The 15777-nt window shown below is 48.0% G+C and overlaps 2 protein-coding genes across 2 annotated transcripts in view; both read right to left on the bottom strand.

The window, feature by feature from the left end:
• Window positions 1-2134: 2134 nt before the first annotated feature.
• Window positions 2135-3904, bottom strand: LOC131207535 (lysyl oxidase homolog 3A-like). Its single transcript, XM_058200153.1, has 2 exons — window positions 3700-3904; window positions 2135-3456 (listed from the first exon to the last, which is right to left on the bottom strand). Exons 1-2 carry the CDS (start codon window positions 3902-3904, stop codon window positions 2135-2137), a joined length of 1527 nt encoding a protein of 508 aa, XP_058056136.1.
• Window positions 3905-7628: 3724 nt separating this feature from the next.
• LOC131207533 (G protein-coupled receptor kinase 2) overlaps window positions 7629-15777 on the bottom strand; it is a 53662-nt gene continuing 45513 nt past the window's right edge. The window contains exons 6-10 of the mRNA XM_058200152.1: window positions 11478-11698; window positions 11128-11376; window positions 10696-11057; window positions 10352-10615; window positions 7629-10265 (exon numbers count right to left, since the gene is read on the bottom strand). Coding sequence (XP_058056135.1) covers window positions 10164-10265; window positions 10352-10615; window positions 10696-11057; window positions 11128-11376; window positions 11478-11698 — 1198 coding nt within the window. The 3' untranslated portion in view covers window positions 7629-10163. The remainder of the gene's footprint in view (window positions 10266-10351; window positions 10616-10695; window positions 11058-11127; window positions 11377-11477; window positions 11699-15777) is intronic.

Genomic DNA, 15777 nt, shown 5'->3' with positions numbered 1-15777 from the left:
GAACGAACAGTTGCACTTCGGACGGATTGTGTGATTTTTCGATGAATGAAATCGGATCGGACGATTGGGAGCGCACGTGCGCGTACCGATGGAGCCGCCTGGTGTTTGGTTCGCCACGATGGAGACCAAACACGTTCCGGTTCCGTTCGTTCCGTTGAGCCAAGTTGAGCCGTTGAGTTGAGTTCTTTCGGGTTTTGAAAAGCGGAAAACACTATTTTATTGTGATTCATTAACACCGGGGAGGGATTGATAGTTGATTTGATCAAGCAGAAGCGTCAAATATTTGATTAACTTAATAAAGCTTATTTTAACTTTTTTAACTTTGCCTTTTTTATTATTCGAACACCAAGAACCCGTATTCGTTCTAAGGTTATGTGCTGTCCATTCACAAAAAAAGAAATTTAAAAGAGCACATGAAAAGGATTTTTTTAAATTGAATATTAGTTTTATCATAAAGTTAGAACTTTGCCATTATCCGTGCAACATAATATTGTTTAGATGGCCCCCTCGGGTTATACGACAGCAGTCGATTCTGATAAGATAATTTTGAACGACTTTTTTACACATTTCGGATGCTATCTTGGCCTTAGCTTGGTTTTTTTTTTAATGCTCCAAAGTTGCAGAACCTGACAAGAATATACACGATCCTTTGCGTATTTACCCCACAAGAAAAAAGCCAACGGTGTCAAATCGCATGTTCTTGGTGGCCAATTGACATCATCAAAAAGCGCGAAGTTATACGCCCATCAAAGTTCTTGCGAAGAAGATCGAAAACTCGTTCTGTGTGGCTCGTTGCATTCCGTCTTGCTGAAACCACAAATCTTCTAAGTCTGAAGGTATGGATTGAAAAAAAAATTTCAGGAAAAAAAAACTATTGTTATTATCTGGCGCTATCGCCCGGAGATGACGGCAATGATCCTCCGTTCGTCGTTTTAAAAAGATTGGGTCCTATGACTCCATTAGCCCTTAATTAGCCGTCTCCTTGCCTCTGCCGCCCCTAGTTCTTAAGGTTTTAGTATATAAGCAAACATTGTATAGCCAAGAGGCGAACGATTAAATACATTCTTATTATTATTATTATTATTATACGCACCAAACAGTAAACTTTTCTGAATGTGACGGACTCTCTTCAAATGGTTGAGAGTTTTTGGTGCCCCAGATGCTGCCTTATTTTCTTGTTTGCGTAGCCGCCAAGTGAATGGCAGACATTTTACTAAAACTTTGACGATTGGATTGACAGATACATTCGCAAACTGTAAAGTGGCAGCCCTGTAATTTCAAAACTTCAAAATGAATTACCCGGCGCATCCATTCGGTCCGGAGCATGTTATCAAAAGCTTTCGCTGCAGGCTATTATTAACCGAGTGCCGTTTTTTTTCTATTGGTACAGTAACAAAAATGAAGTGACAACAAGCAAACCACGAAACGAACTGCTTCCGTCCGGCCATTGACTGGCCCCGGCACGCCACGCGGGCAGCCGTGTTAATTGGCGCAAATTGAAACACTGATCGATGGGTTGGGTGGTTTGATTTATGGAAGTTTAATTGATTTCGGGCTCAACAATGAATGCGCCCGTCTTTCGGTCCACAGCCCAAGGAAGCCCCGGAGCCGAAGCAATTTGCTGCATGCAACATCCCCCGTCCTTGGAAGACACGATGACCATTCAAACCGCTGGCAATTAGGTTGCATAGGCAGGTCATTAGTTTCGACCGTTTGCGATTACGAAACGCGGCACGCGGATACCGTCTGCGTGGGGTTTGCCGCAGAAGGACACTTAGAAGTGCCATCAACCCAGGAGAGCCACTGGAGCCGACGAGAGGATGACCACTTCGGGCCGAGGCGGCATATTAATTAGCCAGCCGGCTGGCTGGTCGGTGACGATTGCCTGATACATAATTAGTCGTCCTCTCCCCATCCTCCGGCCTGTCTACCTTGCGGCTTTTAATTGCCAAACTTACCGGGACGGTGGGGACTAATAATTTGAGTCTCGTGACCGCTTAAGCCGGTCCAAGACCGACCGCGCGTTAGGTTCGGAGCGTATCTCCGCCGATTCCTTTTCGGTCAATTAAAAATCACGGGTTCGAGTGTCGCGGCCACGAAAAATTGGTCCGCCCGTTTATTGGTCAGTCGCAGGCTATGGGCGGCCGAGTACGCAGTCGAACACGCGGGCGTACGTTTGCGTGTAGAGCAGCCGGCAGCGGGCCGCGTTGTTGTCGAAGCGCATCTCCGGGACCTTAAATTCCGGGTTGATCGACACCTTGAGCGTGTACTCGCCAAAGTCCAGCTCGCTGATGTCGACCCACTGGCAGTCGATGTTGTGGCGGTAGATGTCGGAGCAGTTCACCGAGATGCCCTGATCGCCGTAGTTGGCGCACGCGTACCGCGGCTCCACGCCCGCCAGGCACTGGTTGTCCTCGAGGCAGAAGGACGCCTTGTGGCCCTCGGCCACCCGCCGCCCGGCCCCGTCGATCACGTCGAACGTCGCGAACACCTCCATGCTGTGGTAGTGCATGTGGCACAGGTGCCACTCCCACAGGTGCTTCGGGATGTGCGGCCTGAAGTCGGCGGTGCCCGTGTTGAGGACGCGCGCCGTAAACTTGAGCAGCCGGCGCGTCTCCAGGTGCCAGTTGGGGTTCTCGCGCTGGATGTCGTAGGCCTGCGACGCCACGCAGTTCTCCTCCATCGCGCACTGCAGCAGGTACATGAGCCGGTCCTCCAGATGTAGCGTCTGCTCCATCTCGACGTGGTCGAACGCCAGGTCCGCCATCAGCGGCACGCATGTCACGGCCGCCACGTGCCCCCGGCGCTCGCTACAGTGCCCTCCGGCCACCGGATCGTGCCGGCAGTCCGCCAGCGAGCTCTCGTTGCCGTAACACTCCGTCCCGCTCAGCACCACTTCCGGTGCCGCGGTGCCGTTGGAAAAGAAGTCCGTCTGGACGGCGTTGTTGGCGTAGCCCAGTCCGAGCTCCCGGCAGACGACATTCCCCTCCAGGAGACCCCACCCATCGCCGCACACGCTCCCCCACTCTGCACCTTCAACCACGGGGCGCACCTCCACGCGGCCCTCACCCTCGGTTCGGCCACCGACAAGCCGCAACTCCAGCCGATGGCGCGATCGTTCTTTCGCGACCTGCGCGACCTCTGGCAGCGGCTTCCGGGTGGTCGGTTCGTCGTCCTCGTCGTGCCGCTTACACATCACGCCCGCCGCCTCGCTCGCCTCGCAATCGTTCGCTCCCCAGCCATCGAAGTGACAGTCGGACAGCTCGGCCTCCTTGCCGCCACAGTACAGGTTGTCCATCCAGAACTTCCGCTTCGCGCGCCCAAAGTAGCCGCTGTGCGTGGGCCGCACGTGTCCCGGGAAGCCCAGCTGCCGGCAGACGACTTCGGCCTCGCTCGCGTCCCACTCGTCATCGCAGATGGCCCCCCATTTGCCGGCGTGGAAAATCTCCACATTTCCTGCGGATGAGAAGCCGACAGAGCAAAAAAAAACCGTCCGTGTCATCCTGGCATTAATGTTGAGTCACGGGCCGGAAAATGCGGAAAGTTGGCCCACAAAGTGCCGCATTTTGGGGTGACGTCATTAGGGCCCACTTCGAGGTTCATCGCGGACAGGTCACCGTGGACAAGAACTTTTTGGCAGTGCGTCATTTTTCACTGTCAAGCCGCGTCGTTCTTCCGTTCGCGGCTCCGCTTACTTACCCTCAAAATCCCCGCGGCCACCGATCAGTTTGATGGCGCCGTCTTCCTTCTTGAGCCGCTTCAGGTACTTCCGGACCAGGTTCTCGCGCTGAAGACGCGCTTCCTCGAGGGCCGAGGTGCGATTTGCCGTCGTCTCCCCGATGGCACTCTGTGACCCGCCGATGGCTCCGAGCAGGAGCAGCACGAAAACGGAGCGAGTCCGCATTGTCGAATTGGTCCACCACTTCCGAGCACGATCGGCACGTTACTGAACCCGATCGGCAAGACCGTGCGTCAGCCTCCTCGGAGATCTCGGAGCTGCAGAACTGCCGGCAGCGGCGATCGGGGCGAAAGCATAGCTTCTTGTTTTCCAATGTTGCGCGCGATGGAATGGTGTCATCTACTGCTGCGTCCGGCCCTCGCAACGCGATCCGATTCGGTCCCGTGCACGTCACGGTTAGTGTGTTGGTGGTCGTAATCGCTGCCGCTTATCACCGGTCGACACGATCAATTAAATGTTCGCCTGGCCCGTTCGGTTCGCTTGTGGTCCTCACCAATCGGGGACTGTTGATTCGGAACTGGAACGGACCAATGTTTTTTTTTTTGAGGGAATCATGAAGTGCAGCAAACTCAGTCACGAATTAGAACATTGACCTTGAACAACGGGTGTGTCCCTATTTCTGACGCCTAGGTTTAAGATAGGGACATGAAAATAGTTCATTCGAGGTTGGAAATGTGTGCGATATGATTAATGCAAATTGGTAAACATAATTTAAGCGAAAGAGAAATTATACGAAAATGATAATGTTTCCAAGATCCGTTCGGCTTTTGGGTGCCAACAGCTACGTGCCACTCCGACGGCGACGATCGGCTTTCTTCATATTTTGGTGCGCTTCAATTTGCTTCAATTCTAATTGATTCATTCGCATTCACCAAGAGTGCCATTCGATTAACTTAATGTCTTCGGCGCATGGTCTGCTTCTTTCGCTCGGAGCGTGGCGTGCTTCATTTCGGCACACAGACACACACTTCGGCTACACAGGTCTTATCAATAAAACAGATGACTCCGCGTACGTGTCTCACGTCATGCGGCTCCGGCGTTGGAGCCGCTCCCATCTCCAGCCAGTCCGGCTGCTCAAGGTGGCCATCCCGAACCATAGCCGTCCTGCCGCCACGCTGCCTACTTCTACTTCCGAGTGCAACGATGTGCGTCAGGAGCTTCCAGTCCGCTCTTTATTGCCAACATGGTAATGTTGAACGAAACTTGTTGTTGAAAAGTTTGTTCCGCAACTACAATAAGGTCGGAAACAAAACAGGGAGACGGGCTGCTCCGAGCCGTTATCCACCTATTTATTGATAATGATTTCATCAATAAATGTGTATGAGTCATTCTGTCAGACCTTAAAACAACAACCCTGCCCAAATTTCCCGACACACCACCAACCAACGGTAATAAATACGGCACAGTTCGTTTTTCTAAGATTAAAAAAAACAACCAACGGTCCTTTTCAGGACCACGTTAAGGGGATAATCAGTGATGACGATAAGGTGATAATCCTACTGATTCCACCTGCAGGAACGATCGTAAAAAAATTATCCAAAAATCTTCTAGATTGCGAGCAAAAGCTAATCAGTTAAAGTGCGTTTTAGTGGGGCTAGTTTTTGATAGGGCTTCGAATAGAGCTAGTTTTTAATAATTGTGTTGTGGGTTGATTTTTGAATGAATAATATAATTTTTCATCATCGTATTAGATGATGATGATCCACATGATGATGACTTTTGATATATACTGTAATTGACTGCAACAGACCAAGCATGCTCTCTTACCCGGGCGCCACACTATGAGAAACTTGAATAAAATGTATGGCAGGCCAAGAAACTATGAATCTTTTGCTAGAGTTCCGTGAGTGACTTTGAGTTGCTTTTGAGCGCCTTTTGTTTACGGGATATTTTCTCGTTTCGGGGGTATTTTTTTCAATTTGACAGTTTACGGCAAATTTCGGCAAATTTTTATTGCTTTCCAAAAATATGGCTAGTTTTTCGACAGCGGATCAAATTTTGACAAAAATGGCCATAGAAGGAGAAGGAAAGGAAACTTAAAAATCAAGGCATAAACAAACGAACTGTCATTTCACTCACTGGAGCTCACGCAATATCTCGCGCAAAAACTTCAAGTGTGAATGCTAGCTTATCAAAAAACCTGTAGAGAAAACTCATAGTGTGGTCGAGGCGTTATGAATGTAACTCCGGGTCTGGTGCTTCCTGACGATCTGGAATACTGTAAGAATTTTCTTAAGCAGTAAGAATTTGAAATGCGGCTCGTCCGTAGATCATCCGTCTGCACTGCACCAACTAAACAGTTTTTAAGAAAAATACGTCAATTCAAACCCTATCAACTTGAGCGTAAAACTTGGCTGCTTTCGTTGGTTGGTGCTTAATACGGCTCTGTACGTTCGATTGATGATACAACATAACTGTAAATAGCAAAAATTCAATTATAACATTAATTTGGGACCGCTAGCTTTACCGTTAGACCGTTAGCTATAAAAGACCGTTACTTGTTTTTTAAATTCGAATACATCCCCAAAAGGCACCTTAGCGCCATCGTTATTCCAACACGCAAACTTAACTTGTACACAATGTCAGCAAAGTTTCGTGCAAAGCTCTGAATTTAAACTTTTCTGTTCATCTAAACGACCGTTGCGATGCGTTTGCATCGAAATAGCGTAGAAGGACTATTATACATATATTTATTTAATTATTTGACTATTAAGAGACTAGCATATCGGCGTACTGATTCGCCATTCGGTCATCGCAAATCAATAAGAAACATTCGAAATAAACCACTTGAACGCCATGGAATACTTTCAATTTCTCTATTTATTCATTAGTTTTATGCGCTCATTGCCATTCGCGTTGCTCCTGCCTACCTATTCCATACCCCTTATTGCCATACCTATAGCATGCACGGGAGTTTCTACAATTTTTTGCATCTGTTACTAAACTGACATTATCTTCTCTAAGATTGAAAAAAATTAAATCCATTTTAGTCACCGACGAGTCGGATGTACAATAAGTTCGTTTATAGTTTTCCTCCTCACCCTCACAAGAGTTTATTCAATTTGTGAGTTTGCTTTTGCATTGCTTCATAAATTATGAGCCCCAGGGACATCTCGATATCTCGATAATATTGGCCGTGTGACCAACACACATTGGCGATTTGGCCGTTCCGTTCAACCCACACATCTAGTATTTTAGTTACATTTGCTTTTCTCATCTCTATGTTTATAATAGTCATTTTTTTGATTGGATTTCAATGCGTCGTGTTTGGTTGGCTCACCGTACCCGCGATCATCACACGCTAAATTGTGTGTAGGGATGAAACTGAGAGCAATGCTCAAAGAGACTTCTTCCAGTGCGGCTCATGACACAACGGCGTCCCACTTTTGCAAGATTCACTTGTACTTTATGTGTTAAAATTGATTCAAATACACACTCACACACACAATCAGAAGGTTTTAGTTAATCTTGTGCTCAAAAGGGGGCTGCCGGCATACTTGTGACTCACGCTGGAGCACGTTCTTCACTCCGATCAGAGAATCTCGCTGGAACCCCATCGATTGCCGCTAGTGCTAGAGTAGTGATGGAACGCATTTCATCTGGCGCTTCCACTTTTTCTTGTGTACACCACTTCCTTTGCGCCATTGCTAACTTCTACTATGTACATGACATTAAAAATGTTTGGAGGAGTACAACTCTTTCTTTCACGGCGTTTTCTTGAGTTTAAATTTACGGTTTGGCTTTTTGGCTCCATAAAATCCAACGAACGGTTCCCCACTTCACAAACTGCTCCAGAATGATTGACACGCGTCAATCACAAACAATTATTAAAAGAAAACCTAAAGCAAACAAGCGTGCACCAAATAGCATTGGCACATAGTATGCAGAGTTTGAAGAGTGGCTAGTCTGAGTTTATTACTTGTTTTTATTTACTTGTTTGTTGGTTTTTTGCAATCCATTTGTTCAGCACATACAGATTGACTGCCAACAGATTCTTGCCGGGGCTACGATTACAAAACTTAATACAAACTTGTGCGACATACACGATTAAAAAACAAATACCAAGAAAGCACACACACGGCTACGAACAATTCTCATACACGCTTTGTTGTTGGTGCTTTCGTTGATACTTGTGCTTTGAACACAACACTTGAAAGATTCATTAAAAAGCTAACCAATTCTCGTTTGCGCCTGCACGATATACGCGATTTTAAAGCTAAAACAGCCCTAGTAAATGATTGCTTTCACTTATGCATTGTAACAACCAAATCCTAAACACTCGGTCGGTCGTTCACTACTACTCCTGGCTCCGTTGCTCCTATTGTTCCCCCGCGCGTCAGTTCACCCCGTACTATGTTGTGCATTTCCGGTAACTAGAATGGGTATTGGGTTTATAATAAGCGGTTCACTCTATAAATCTCCTTCGTCTAATCGTTTGCTTTTACATTTGTGTGTCCGTGTGTTTTGAATGTGCGATACATAGATTCATTCGTAAGTTTTCTGCTTTCCCCTTACTTTTGTCTGAAACTAACTCCTAGCCACGAATAGTCTATAGTTATAATTGATTAGTACATGAGTATGAGAAGTTTGCTAAAAAGTTGCCTCTTTAACCATTCGAACATTAAGATTGTGTTTAAGTACCGTATCTCTCTCTCTCTCTCTGTCTCTCTCCTTTCTAGTACTCTACCACGAGGATTTGTAGAAATGCTGCACACCAAACCGTAGCATAATATGTAGTCGCCAGCAACAGAAGCAAAACTATACGAAAGCAACAGCCTGGTCAACCGGAGACAACAGTGGAACGTATAACCATTCGACGGTTTGTCAGTCGATCGGCATTCCAATAATCGAAAGCAGTCAAAAATTGAAACAATGAAAAAGAAAGGCTCTATATTTGAAGCCAAGATGGAAGAAAGATATCATCAGTCGGTGGGTACTATTGATTCTGTAATACCTTGTGACATGAATATGGTTTCGTGAATATTGAATTTCAGTTTAGATGAGGTGTTCACAGAAGTTGTTCCGTCATAGTCATACAGCGCGAGGACGCTGTATGCCGATTCTTATCGCCACTATCGCTATGGCCACAAATCAAGTGTGTGAAAGAGTAACTTAATAACTCAACATACAGTCTCAAAAAAAAATTACTATACGATATGAGAGATGCCAAATATTAGTATGCAAGATTGTTTTAGGGGTGGTAACGACTTTAACAGATTGATTGGATTTTCTAGTGGCAGTTGATGAATTGTGAACCCTCGATCCGGCCATACACACGCGGGCGTAACTTATCATGTAGAGCGTTACACAGTGAACACAAACAGTAACAATAACATTCCGACCCGATTGTTCATAAGAACGTAAAATCAGCCAACGGATAAAAAAACCAGTGAAATAATAATATATTGTAAAATCCACTATTTACAAATGCGTCGGGGTTGGCTTTTATATTGGAGAGAAAGATACGTGACTATCGTATAACCCTTTTTGGTTGCTTATTTTTCATCACTTTATAAAATCAACCTAACGAGAGAACAAAGGTACAACGGTTTTTACCGGTAATGCTTATTAAAACTCAATCAGACACATCGCTCCACTCGCAATGCTAAAAGTCATCAATGAACCATATACACTACTTCGTTTCTAAATACTTCCACAAACGGAAGTACCACTTTGTTTCTGCTACCTTATGCTACAGTTGTCTAGCTCAACCGTTGTCGTACTGCTTCTTCCGCTATTGCACACCTTGGGAGTTTGGCCAAAATACGAATACGCTGGAGCGCGCGGTCTAGGATTACGAATTTATGTGATTATTCCTCCGTTTGTTCTTCGTTATCTTTGCGCTCTTCGACGTTCTGGCGGTGGACAATATATTTGCGTTTGCATTTTAAGTGTTATTCAATAGCTACTATTTATATGCTGTTTAGACAATGTTCATGTGCGCTTAAGTGTATCATTGACTGTGAATGAGTGAGTGAGTGAACTGACTGTGACTGAACCCGCCGCACGCAAGGGTTAAAGACAAACTACACACTTCGTGTGCGTTTCCACCCTCATATGACGCCCCGTAGCAGTAGCTCGTAACATGACTGAGAGTATTCAGTAGCGTTGTGCTGCGGCGGTTGCCGCTTGATGAAAAATCCGACGATGATAATATCCGCTTTCGCCGTGAAACCGTCCATCCATTCTCGCCCCATAAAGCGCGTTCTACCGCTGAGCACAGTAATGTGAGCGATCGCTCCCAAAAACTAAACCGGGAAGAGAACAGTCTTTTGCTGCCCAACTGCTGCTTACTTACTGCCCGCTGTCCAATTAACCACCGCTAAGCCTTTTCTCGCCGTCCATCCATCGACAACCATCGCCTGGATAGTGCCTCCGGGGGTACACCTGGTTGACCGAGGTCATCATTGTTGCCTTACACCTATCAACTTTCAGTCTGTGCCTGACTACAGCTGACCGTCGTTTGACTAGAGGACAACAGCTTCTCGTTGAACGGTATTGCCTTCTCTCTGGGTGTTTGCTTTTTCTGCAACAAAAAAACAATGGTCAACAATTAATCGCGGCTACTCTCGGCGGATCTCGCAGCGGTATTCTAGCAAGAACCTAACGTACTTTTCTTCGAAACGGAAAGCAGCCCGGTTTTTCGACTACGGGCGGTGCGTTGATGAGCAGATCGGGCGTCGGGCACTCGTTCACGCCGAACACGTTCAGTTCCCGGAAGCATTCGGTTTCAATCATCTCGTCCTGCCACGGTATCGATACCGAGCCGGTATTGAACTTGGTATAGAAGTTCTCGTCTGTCGCGTCCAGGTTGACGCCCTTCACTGTGGAGAATTGCTCAATGTCTAGTACGTCTTTGGCATACACGGCATGTGGCTAATGATGGGGTGGAAGGCACAGAAAAATCCGAGACGGTTAATGCGGATGCGACCACGGGCGAGTGGGTAAACACTTACGTCCGGCACAAACGGAGGATCGTTCACACCGGCCTCGAGCCGTTTCCAGTTAATACTGTTAAAGAACGGATGCAGCTTCACCTCGCGGGCCCCATGGCGCCCGTTGCGACATCCGAGCCGGCTCTTAACGGTTTTCATTAGCAGCTGTTGGCACAACGATTTGGCATCGTCACTGAATTTGTGCGAATACTTTTCCGGGTCCTCCTTTACGCGCCGGTCCACCTCTTCCCGTTTGACCTTTTCCTTGCGGGCGCGGAACGGTGCCTGGCCCTCGATCATCTCGTACAGCAAGCACCCGAAGCTGAACCAATCCGGCGAAAAGGCGTACTTTTCGTTGTCAATCACTTCCGGTGCCATGTAGCCTGAAAAGAAAGGGCGGTTGTATAGTGCACGCCAGCCAGCGAAACGCCTCGTAGCATTCCAACCACTAACCTACGGTGCCCACTCTCCCCCTAACCATCTCGCCTTCCGGAATTTCGACCGCCAGCCCGAGATCGGAAATGCGCACGTGCCCATGGTCATCGAGCAGAATGTTTTCCGGTTTACAGTCCCGGTACACGATTCCTTGCTGGTGCAGATGCTCTAGCCCGCAGACCACCTCGGCTGCATAGAACCGTGCCCGGGTCAGCTCGAATCCCGGATCGCCGCCCATATTGTAAATGTGAAACTTCAGATCTCCTCCTGTGGAAAGGGTTTGCCGTGGAGCAACAAAAAAAAAACACATTACATTCCACCCATTCACGGTCAATCCAATGCGCCGCTCCGAAGCCTCCGTTTTTTACCATTCATAATCGTCAGCACCAAGCAGAGCGCATCCTTGGTTTCGTAAGCGTACGCCAGGTTCACTACGAAGCGAGAGTTTATCTTCTGAAGAATCTGCTTCTCGATCAGAACCATCGATTCTCCCTTCCGCTTCTTGATGCGCTTCTTTTCCAGCTTCTTGCACGCGTACATTTTGCCGGTGGCTCGAACCTGCTCGGTAGAGAACGATAGAGAATATATGCTGAGTTGAGTAGAGCAAACAGGACGCACGGAATTGGGAGATTGAACGAGTTAAGCAACAGAATGCCGCTGGCATTGCGCACGAAATTGAATTCTGACAAGGCATTTGAATTTGGCCGGATTTTTGATTGATTTCCAATACATGGATTGTTACCGTTCATCGACTGCTTCGAAGCAAATCGATGAAGGCATGTGGTTGGCATCGCAATAATTCATGGCATGCTTACTTGCCGTACGTGGCAGCACGCGTCGGAAATCGGAAGCCTTTCAAGCTTTTTCCCTTCGAACCGGAGCTGAACAGCAGCCGTTGACGTTTTCTACAGTATCGTATGAATAGAGAGCAATTTCGTAGCAATAGCCAATTATACTGTCATCCCGGACAGGACCTCCGGCAGTGGCAGCTGGTGAATTGAAACCGAGGAAAGCTTTTACGGTAATACATTCTTATTTTCCTCCGTTGTTATGGCAGTTTCTGGCCATTCTCAGTGTTTTGAGGATATTCTTCGCTGTGTAAGGATGCTAAATGATCAACTAAACCTAGCTTCAAACCCTGCGTTCCCCGAAAAGCATGGACGGAAGCTAATCTTTCATAATTTCTGCCAACTTTGGGGAGCATTCTTCCCAACATTCGAGTAGATCAAACCGCATAAACAGAACCGTAACTTAACGTTGATTCCTTCGCTGCGTCGGGCGACGGATTTTTTATGCAAATGTGTTTGTGTCTACCATCCGGCCAGCCAGACCAGGGCAGACCAGCAATCGTGCGGCCTACCAAAAACCCGAACAGTATCGCTGTCCGCCGTGAAGGAGGCAAAAATGAATTATTCATCAAAATGCTAACCGTGCCCGCTGCTTGCACAGTTCAATTCGATGGGTGACATGTTCGCCGTGCACTCGAAAAGGATGTCGCCCTAGCCCTAACGATGGCGTCCTGGCTTCCGCCCGGTCGCAGCACCGTACCACCCACCGCCAGTTCACACTCAATAATTTTGCATCCTGCACGTCTTGTGCCGTCTTCTACTATCGGGCACACCCCGGGCACTCGCTCTCTCTCTGCCGGCTGCTCGGGTGGACACATCGTCGTCGTCGTGGCACTTTGTTTCCGTTTTCCCAACATCTCGATTTGAATTACAAACAGTATCAAACGATTCTACACCCACCGCCGAGGAGCGCCAACGGCAGAAAGGGGGTCTCGTACTAAGGACTGGCCTCACGAAGAAACATCCCGTTCGTGGTGGTGGCGTTTCGGTCAAACGAAGCGGAAAATGGTCACCACCAAAAGAAAGCCGCGCGTACAACACAAGCTCTTACCGCTTCCCGGCGTCCACGTAGAATTCGTTGCCCGAGCTTTCCATTTTACTTATCTTCGCATACCGGGTGTATCGGGGCGTAATCTTCACCGCTGCTGCACTTTTCCTTCGGCTCTTCTTCGGTCCGTCGGTGCCCTGGAGCGGAAGTGCCTGGAATAGCTCGCACGCTGAGCACCGACAACTCGCAGTAAGCGCCGCTGTTTCGTCGCCACCACCCATCGCCGCCACCACCCATCGCCGCCATCCAACCCACGGAGCACATTAGCCCAGCGGTGGGCCACATCCTTTCTTCCTGCGTCCCAACGGGATTGGCGCGCGCACGAGTCCTTCCTGCATACAAATTACCTTGCCCTCGGCGACTAGAACACTTCAAAATCCGCCCCGTACCCCGGTGCCACCACCACCACCCCGCAAAGGATCCGCTTTGTTCCGGGGAATGGAACGAAAACGCGAACCAATAGTCGATTGGACGATTGCTTTCCGGATTCCAGGCGCGCGCGCGCCCGCCGCGGACAGATACGCAAGCAGCTGTTGCTGGCAGCACCGCCGACCCGCTGGATGGTTTCTAATCAATATTAATAACGGGGAGTCGTCTCCGGACCCACAGCATCCCGCGCCGGTCTCCAGTTTTTAACAAGCTTTCTCCGCATTCTCCGCGTACAGGCGAACGGAGACTAATACCGGCGCCGTCGCTCCCGGTCGGTCGGTCGCCTGGTGATTGTGAAATGTTACTTAAATGAAATCTCAGCACCGTCCCCCGCTTTCGGAGAGGTCCCTTCCTCACGGTAGCCTCCCGCCAACGTCGTGGGTGGCGGACGAAGATTGGAAAATTATCCACAAATTCCGGCTTTTCCGGTAACATGACCCACCGGAACCCGTAGCGCCGCAGAGAGGACACGACCACTGGGCGGCGCCCTCAGGGTTCTTCATTTTATTTATACTCCACTTCACTTCGGTGGTCGCTTGTCCGTTTGCGCGGCTGCCCACGCTGTCCCCTGGAGCGTTGTTGTTGGTAGGCGAATTGGGCAAGGACGCAACGACAGAAAAGCTGTGCAACATAATAATAGTGCTGCCCCTGGAAGTGGCTTCTACCAAAATCGATAATAAACAATGGATGGGTGTGGAGATCCCTTAGCCCCTGCCAGAAGTGCACCTGAATGCCGTAATTATGTGGGCTCCGCGGCCTGGTTAGGCAATTTGATTCGGCACACACAGCATAAACAATCGGATTCGGCGAAGGTTCGACGAACGATGAATGTTTAATGAAGTGTTCCGTTCCATACAAAAGGCCGCTCCGCGGTTCCAAGTTGGCGCTGTACAACACGAAAGGATATCGCATCGGGTTAACGGCGACACTCGGGTAATCGAGAATCGGCTTCTCGTCTGAGGAATCGGCTTTCTTGTGGCATATTTTAGACCGTTCCGAAGCAGAACGATTTATTTGACAGTTGGAACCGGTCACCGGTGGAACAATACGTTCGTTTTAGTTAATAAAAGATGCAATTTGAAGGCAAAAGGTCCCAGGTGCCCGATTCTCTTCCATAATGGAGGGAAAGAAATAAAATTGAAACGACAAGCAACGTGCGCTGCGGAATATACGGTACTGCGAACCTACTTTGGGTTCGTGCCAAAGTCTACCCTCCACGGTTCACTTCCATGGGCCGTGGGATTTTTTCAACGATATATTTTTTTTCCTCGTCTTTCATGGCGGTCCTCTGCCCGGGGGTTGTTCGCAGGGAAGCGTGAAGCATGAAACACCCACCGAAACCCTTTCTTCCCTCGGATTGGGTTTTGTTTGACTTTTCTAGGTACATTCGATATTTTTCCAGCCTATCGCTCTCCCTCGCTCTCTCCCTCGCTTTCTTTTTCTCTCCCTCTCGCTCACTCTCTCACTGTTTCTGACGGGCTTTCTCTGTGAGCCGCATCGTGCCGTTACAAGCGTTGTACGAAGGTCACTATTTATATTTCGGGAATTGGCAACACTGATGTCATGTGAGTCCATCTGATGGTTCCATCGTAAAGTTTGACATTTTTGACGACATACGTACTCAGAACATTTTGTCATACGGACGCTATTTGTTTATTTTATATTTAGTTGAAAGTTTCGTCTCGGCAAAAAAATGGAACTGAATCGTGAACATTTTCGAGCGATGATTTTTTACGACTTTCGACGTGGATTATTACAACAAGAGTGCGTCAATCAACTTAATTTGACTTTTGGCGATGAAGCTCCATCAAAAACCACTGTGTATCGCTGGCATAGTGAATTCAATCGTGGTCGTAGTTCGCTGTCCGACGAGTTTCGTGAAGGTCGTCCAAAATCGACTGTAGTGCCAGAAAACATCGATGCTGTGCACGAAATGATTAAGCAAGATCGTCATGTAACCTATTGTGAGATTGAGGCATCCCTAAGCATTAGTTCCACCAGCATATATGCGATTTTACATGAACACTTAGCTGTGCGAAAATTATGTTCACGTTGGATCCCACATAATTTGACAATCGCTCAAAAAAAGGCTCGTGTCCATTGGTGCAAAGAAATGCTTCAGAAATACAATCGCGGTGCTTCAAAAGACGTTTATAAAATCGTGACAGGTGACGAATCATGGATATATTCGTATGAGCCCGAAAGTAAGCAGCAGTCGACTGTATGGGTGTTCCAAGATGAACCAAATCCAACAAAAGTTGTTCGCACACGAAGCACTTCAAAGAAAATGGTGGCCTGTGTAGCCGGCATCAGTTGCCCGACCGACCATGTTCGGTCGACAGC

The sequence above is a fragment of the Anopheles bellator genome, chromosome 2 (genome assembly GCF_943735745.2).
Source record: "Anopheles bellator chromosome 2, idAnoBellAS_SP24_06.2, whole genome shotgun sequence".
NCBI classification, from domain to species: Eukaryota; Metazoa; Arthropoda; class Insecta; order Diptera; family Culicidae; genus Anopheles; species Anopheles bellator.
The sequence above is the reverse complement of the archived record's forward strand: the minus strand, read 5'-3'. Positions and strand labels throughout refer to the sequence as shown.

Excerpts from the sequence above, each read along its gene's own strand:
- LOC131207535 (XM_058200153.1), bottom strand. The coding sequence starts at position 3,904 with ATGCGGACTCGCTCCGTTTTCGTGCTGCTCCTGCTCGGAGCCATCGGC. Across the intron at positions 3,457-3,699 it reads TGGCCGCGGGGATTTTGAGG|GAAATGTGGAGATTTTCCAC; the intron begins GTAAGTAAGCGG and ends TCTCATCCGCAG.